This window comes from Thunnus maccoyii, chromosome 21 (genome assembly GCF_910596095.1).
Source record: "Thunnus maccoyii chromosome 21, fThuMac1.1, whole genome shotgun sequence".
Taxonomy (NCBI): Eukaryota; Metazoa; Chordata; class Actinopteri; order Scombriformes; family Scombridae; genus Thunnus; species Thunnus maccoyii.
Window position 1 is genome coordinate 17,420,145 of NC_056553.1, and position 7,506 is coordinate 17,427,650.

General features: G+C 41.5%; 1 protein-coding gene across 4 annotated transcripts in view; it reads right to left on the reverse strand.

Moving 5' to 3' along the window:
- phldb2b (pleckstrin homology-like domain, family B, member 2b) overlaps nucleotides 1-7,506 on the reverse strand; it is a 40,749-nt gene that overhangs the window by 20,187 nt on the left and 13,056 nt on the right. For 3 of the 4 annotated variants that reach the window (XM_042398778.1, XM_042398779.1, XM_042398777.1), the window contains exons 6-7: nucleotides 2,495-2,614; nucleotides 161-345 (exon numbers count right to left, since the gene is read on the reverse strand). In XM_042398778.1, coding sequence (XP_042254712.1) covers nucleotides 161-345; nucleotides 2,495-2,614 — 305 coding nt within the window. Of the gene's footprint in view, nucleotides 1-160; nucleotides 346-2,494; nucleotides 2,615-7,261; nucleotides 7,490-7,506 lie in introns of those variants that run through there. The other variant, XM_042398780.1, reaches the window with a different exon arrangement.

The window sequence follows — 7,506 nt, forward strand, 5'->3', positions numbered from 1 at the left end:
AGTGAGTCATGTTTGGTCTTGTAGGTAATGAGTAAACCCTCATTAGCTCTGTTTAGCCCAAGACAACCTAACCTAACCACACAGACTCCACAAGCCCTGTTACAGCATGTTGCAGAAAGCAGAATAATAAACTCTGTAGAGGAACTAAATGATGGCTGACCTGTGTCATGCTGAAGTAGGACGGGTTAGCATTCCCGTTGGCTCTCAGGCTGTTCTCCAGGGCAATCTTCTTGCGCTGCAGGGTGTCCATCAAATCCCGGAGTTCGGAGGCTGAACGCATGCCCCTCGCGCTGCTGGTCCCGCCAACCACCGCATGGCTATAGTCACTGCTAAACTTAAGGTAGTCTGGAGGCGAGAGAGACAAAAACAAGGATATCAGGAAACAGTAGATTTAGTACCAGGAAATTGTAGATACACAAATGCAAGTGAATATGCAAGCAAAATAAGAGAAAAGAGATATGACCAAGATGTGATATTGATCTATAAACTCATGGATAGACATTGCCTCATCCAAGTTTTTTCCTATTCAGTTTATGGAAAGTTGAGGCGGGGGATCAGTAACAGAAAAGCATTACAGAGAAGAAGGAAAATAAGGGGAGTGGCGGGGGAGAGGATCATAAATGGTGACAAAGAAAGAAAGAAAGAAAGAGAGAGCGAGAGAGAGAGTTAGTGTGTGTGTGTACCTGAAGCTGAAGCTATTCATAGATGGGGCCCTTGGCAGAACAAACTCAACCCAAACAATCCACAACTAGCAGCAAATCACCCAGAATACACAGATACGTAAACACACTGCAGGCACATACACACCTGCACAAAACAAACAGTTTAACTCTAATTCAGGTTCAGTTCCTTAGCATAGGATTTAGGGAAATGAAAGAGACCACAAAATATTCTGGAATACCCTCAAGAGGCCCCCCCGCCCTTCTTAAAACCTCTTATTTAAACTGTTTCAGCAGTGAAGGGGTCTTTTTCCAAACCTCAACTGAGTCAGTTTTTTTTACTTCCTTCCTCATGCTAAATTTTACTTTGACCAAAACCTATTTCTCATTTGGTAAAGCTCAACTGAGGTGTATTTCCACTATTCTGACCAGAGTTACAGGAACGCCTCTCCTCATTATTATCCTGTCATCAAAAATGTAGGTAGGGGAAAGCAGTATGTGGGAAACCTGCCCATTTTTGAATTCATCTGTGGCTTTATGTGGAAAAGGAGCTATTACAATGTTCTAGACCACCCAGTGTTTAACTACCACACACGCCCACAAAAAGCTTTCCTACAACTGACAACGGTGGCTCCACCTGAAAGAAACACACACATATGTATATAGCATGTACACATATGCCATGAATGTACATATGTGTTTAAGAATTCAAGCAGAAATAACAATATTCAACTACCACTGCTTAGTTAAGTTTCATTCTACAAGTAGCTAGAGCACGTCATAGCTGGATATGAGCCTGTGTGAGAAAATGTCAAACCTTACATGGTGGAGAGAAATGGGGCAGAAAATGAAAGACATCATAAGATCTAGAAACACGCACACACACACAGACACACACACGCACACACGCACACACGAGTGGGGTGTTTGTGTCCATACATGGGCAGATTTATACTGGAGGCCTGGTGTGCATCAACTCTCTTCTATTGTGACTATTCTCTTCTATGCCAAGCCAGTCTCACTTTGTGTGGGAGTCCTCCCTTTTTGAGCACGTGTCAAAGTGTGAGTCTTGGCAATCTGGAGGATAAAAGGTAAAGCTTTTGGCTGTCTGTAATAACGGTTTTACTGGGAATGTGTGTGTGAGAGTGAGTTGTAAGTCATTTTTAAGAAAACATCTGAGAAGCAGGGGAGAGAGCATTCCTTGTGTCAAGGAGTTTAAAGAGCAAGGATTCCACTGATTAAGGTGCACATGTACACACACATACACACACACCTTGCTCACAGCTCAATCAATCACTAAGGAGACAGCAGAGTCCAGCTGTATCACCATGGAAATGGAGGGGCACCAGATGACAAAAACATTCCAATAGGCTTTGAATTTAAGTTTTAGCATGTGTGTGACAGTGAGGGTGTGTGTTTAGGAGAGATATACGAGAGGGCTGAGAGACATATCTGCCCCCACCCTATCATTCAGTATATCTAACACACAAACTCAACACTAACATCCCAATCTCACACACCTGTCTCGATCGTGTCTAACCGTAACTCTACCCTGACATGCCTGTCAGGAGACAGGGACATAGGGTTTTGGATATTTTGGATACAGATGTTACATTTACAGAAGTAGCTGATTAAAGTCTAAAAGTGGAGAATAGGTAAAACAAACAGATAGATAGAAGAGAGGTTGGAAAAAGGGAAGGAGGTGAAAGAGGAGAAAGTGATGGAGCAGAACAAAGACAGAGGGATCAAGTGCAGTTCAGGGGTCAGAGAAAGGGTTTACCAGCCAAGTATAGTGATGACTGTGTGTGTGTGTGTGTGTGTGTGTGTGTGTTTACCTGTATTGTAGGCTAAAGCTGACACAGGGCTCTTTTGTGGAAGCATGCTTTTCATTCTGCTTGCCTCCTCAGGATGGTTGAACCGGAAGAAATAGCTCTTACCCAGACACAATGAGTAACCTGGAGAGAAAACACATTTACACACAAGGTAAAATCAGAAATATATCTCATATTTATGGAGACAGAGTTGAGTATAGAGAGTATAGTTTCAGTCCTAGGTGAATAAGTCATTGTAAACACGGAATTCTTGCTATTTGTGTTAGTGTGGCACAAATAAATAAATAAATAAATAAATAAATAAATAAACAGAATCTTGCAGAACAGTAAAACTACAAAATCCATCACACGCTATATATGAAGAGGTGATACAGCTTCAAATTTGTATGAGCCTGGTGTATTTATTCACAGCCAGACACACACACACACACACACACACACACACACACACACACACACACACACACACACACACACGCACACGCACATTCTGGTGTACAGCCACCCATTCCAGACCACAGTGTTTGCTCTGGCCATCAATTAGGCTGAGAGGGCCAGGTATTAAACAAGATGTCAGGGTCACAACCTCTGTAATACACACAGCCGGCCACAGCTGTCCAAATACTTTAGAAGGGATGAGAGAGAGACAGCCGTGCTGCTGACACACACACACACACGCATAGGAGGTCTCATGCAAGAAAAATGAAAAAAAAAAGTAAAAAGACAACAAGAAAGAACTGAAAAGACTACAGTGAGTAGATACAAGAGGGCAGAAAAAAACAGGACTGGCTATTAAAAAGATCCCGTCTCATTTATCTTTCTCTAGTATGTCTTCTAGCACACAACACATTCTCTCTCTCTTTTCGCTCTTTTGCCCTCCATCCCTGAGGGTGGAGTGTTCAGATAAGCATTACAGTAAACCCCCACAATGTTAGCATGTGTGTAAAAGGCTAAAAAAGCACCTCCTTAATAGCTCCATTACAGTTACATCAAATTCCTTGGACCTGAAGTCAGACTCAACCGCTGAGGCAAGAGGGGGGATAGCGAGAGGGCGAATGGAAAAAGACAGAATGGAAAAATGTCAAACCTCTTTTTCTTTCTTTTCGTTCTTTAACTCTCATTGCCCCCTCACTCTCAACCTAATGTCCGGTTTCAGAAACATCTCCAACAGTCGTGTTAATAGCCTATTTTGAACTTGTGCTTTTGTTAAAAGAGGTCATATCTGTCTAGACATTGCCTTAGTGCCTAGAGAGCAGATTTCTGCCTTCAAAGCTGTAATCTCTCAGCACAGGGGGAGACCTGAGTGCCGTGGTGAGGTGGAGCTAACACCACACACGCACGAAAACATCGCAAGAAATGTTTAGTCTACACAGCTGGACTGTGAACTTCTCAAATACATACTCGTGAAAAACACTATCTTGCAGGTTGGGGCGCAATCTGTGAGGAAGTGGCATCATGACAAAGAGATCAAAGGATGAAAAGGTGAGGAAAAGGACACATCACACTCTCTCTCTCTCTCTCTCTCACACACACACACACACACACCAGAGTGACTGGTGTGATCTCACTCATCTAATAATATGTGTTTCTCATTGCCAGACATGACTAACATGTCTTCAAAATGTTGTGCATGCTCTGGCTATCTGCGTGAGAACATGTCTTGTGTCTGCTTAATGACTCACAATAACTCTCAGTATTTAGCGTAACAGCTAACACACAGGCATGCGCACACACACATACTTTGCCAGCAGTCAACTCTTGTAAAAATCTAATTTCCTACCCTCAATAATCTCGCCATGTGCCACCTTTAAAAGATGGAGGGTTAAGTGTGTCTGCCTGATTTGTTCACAGCCCCACCCCTCCTCATATCCTAATTTCCTCTTAACTCCTTTGCAAACAAATATCTAATCCTCTCCTCCTTCCCATCCTTGGCATAAACAAATACTAGCAGCATTTGTGTGTATGTGACAGAAAGAAAGAAACAGACCAACAAGGACATTCAGAAACAGTCTTTCATGATGTTAAACCTAATTCTATCATACACTTTCCTCACAATCTCATTTATTATTATGGTTCCATAGTAACAACCTAATCTTGTCCTAACCCTTACTACTAAAATGGCCATCTGTGATAAAAGTAGATGGGAATTTACAGCTCCCCCTACATGCAATCAAAAAACTCCAATTTTAACTGCTTGCACACAGACTAATTTAAGTCTCCTGTCCTAAATAGGTTGTACAAAAACACATGCCCACTCCCCTCTATACACACACACACACACACACACACACACACACACACACACACACACACACACACACAGACACAGACACACCATCCACAACACTTTTAATCTCATTCACGTGTTCACTTGTTTATCAGCAAATTGAGTTTGCCTCCCATGTCGGAACATATGGCCTCCAACACACACAAACACACAGAGCTATGCAAAGACCCTCTCCAACAGCAGCAGAACTTGAAATTAGTCTGTATATACATTTATAGGATAATTTAAAGTTTGCGATCTACAAAGTCAGACCTCAGACTCTTTGAGGACACAGATGTAGGAGCTGTATCGAGTCTGGAGCCAATTTCTGTCCCCATGTAGATCTGGGCGAACCAAACGACACTCTTACCACAATGTTATGGGAGGGGAAACTCAAAACTGTTTCTCTATTTGGTTAACATAAGTGGAGGAATTGCCAAATTGGGACCATTAGGTTAGAATGAAAAATAAACCAATTACAAAGATCCCGTGTCAGACATGTGCTTGGATGAAACTCAGTTACCTGCTAATTGGTAAGGTTTGAAGTGCAAAGTAATCACACTCAGAAAAAAATAGAAGTACAGTCAGAAAAATGAGCCACATATTTACTTATTTGAAAAACTGGTTGCATCTGAAATGTTGCTATGGACTTGAATATCTGACATGGTACTGAACTAAAGCTGGATTTATTCATTCATGAAAAGATGCACACACATACACACAAGTCCCAGTGGGAGTGTAAATTGGCCTCAAAACCACAAATTAACCCTCTCTGGGGAAAAGGGGACCAGCAGTAACATCATAAAAAAACAGACTGGTCTTTCTCTGGGGAGTCGCTGTAGATTAGGTCAGTCATTCACTCACACTTCTGCATTCATTCTCTCTCCCCCCTCTCTACATACATACACACACATCAGACCATGGTCACTTCTGGGGACATTACATAGACTTACATTAATTTCCTGGAGACTTACACTAACCCTAACCCTAGCCACTGACCCAAAAATCAGCTTTTTCCCAATTGAGGACATGGCTTTTGTCCCCAGTTGGACAAGCCATCCCCAATTAACTGGTCCCAAGTCTGAAATTTGTACCCGAAAGTAGCCTATGACAGACTACACACACACACACACACCCAGATGGATCCTCCCCACCAGAGGGTAAATAGATATCTGCTATCTGCTCCATCTCAAATCTCATCCACAAAGCATCCATCGACACAAACCACTCAGAAGGTTGCTGTCCTGGAGATGACCTTAAGTATAAGCTATTAACAGTCTCTAATCTACTGGTTAGCAGCTAACACAGGTACTACAGACTAACAGACGCAGTAAAGAAAAAGAAAAACTCACACTCGGCAAACTGGTCAAAAATGGGATAACAGCCCCTATGCACTACAGGCTGGTGGGGGGAAGATGTGTGAACACAATAACATTCAGGACAATGAGGCAGGTTTTGTTTTCAGGTGTCAGGTATCCTAACCACTGAGCCTGCCTTCATAGCCATAGGCTAGTTCTCTTTGTCACATGCACTCACACCAGTCTGTGAACTTGCCAGCTCAAGTGTATGACCCAGGGGCATATAGCCAAGGTTATTTTCATCAAAAGGTGCAGGTAATAGTCTACAAACACAAAGATGTGACGGGACACTTCCAATATTTGGTTGTAAATAAGAAGTGTAACTTCTTCTAATCAGTAGCTAGGATTGCTGTGAGTAGCAGCACTGATTCATACACCCACGCACGCTGACACAATAAGTCACAAAAGCAAACAAACAAAAACAAAAAAAGCAAAAAGGCTAAGTTAAAAAAAACACAGAGTTACAAAATAAATATCAGACACACATCTGTTCAGTGATTTTAGTGTATTAATATTCCCATTGGCCTATAGTGACAGATGGGACTTAATTGGTATTTCTAGTGGCTTTCATTGCAGCCAATCAGAAGGCCTTTTGAATTATGAAAGGAAAATCAATGATGTCAGCTGATGAGCAGATGCTGTTTACCCTGGCTGGTAAAAGTAGCCTACTCTGCTTATTCAAGCATCATCTAAGACAACTGTTTCAAATAAACAAACAGATCAATTGATGGTGATAACCAGCAAATTACAAACGGAGAACATTACCTAACTTGTTCAAAGAGTGTGTGAGGCTGGATTAAGTAGTGTGCACAGTGTGTTCCTACAACACATAAGAGTGGTGATACATCTGTGGAGATGAGCATCAGAATGAGGGAGAGAAAAATTGTATGAACTTATCAATACACATAGATAGACAGATAGACAGAATACTGAGATATGTCCAATTAAACTAGTTATACAGCTTTAAAATATGCTTCGCAAATAAGTACTAATCACAATTTCATTCCGAAATGGTGTTGAGTAGGAATGTAGAAATATAAAGTAACACAAAAAGGTTACAGGTAAGTGCGTGAAACAGCACCTTAGTAAATGTGACGCTACTTTGCTACATTTGTTAAAGAGATAACAATATACTCCGTTACAAACCTTTTGAGTCCCATTCAGTGAGCACGTATGACGAAAAGAAAAACAATGTTCTTCTTTTTCTTCTTTGTCTATCAAAATATCATTACAATAACTCAAAAGAACTTCTTATATAGAGGTAAAACATAAAAATAAATGTCTATCTACAGTCCTGCCGGGTCGGTCTGTTGTTGTTTGCCTCCCTCATCAACGATGAAATGCCTCCTCAGCCGTCTTGACTCAGAAAGTTCACTGATTTAACATCTACG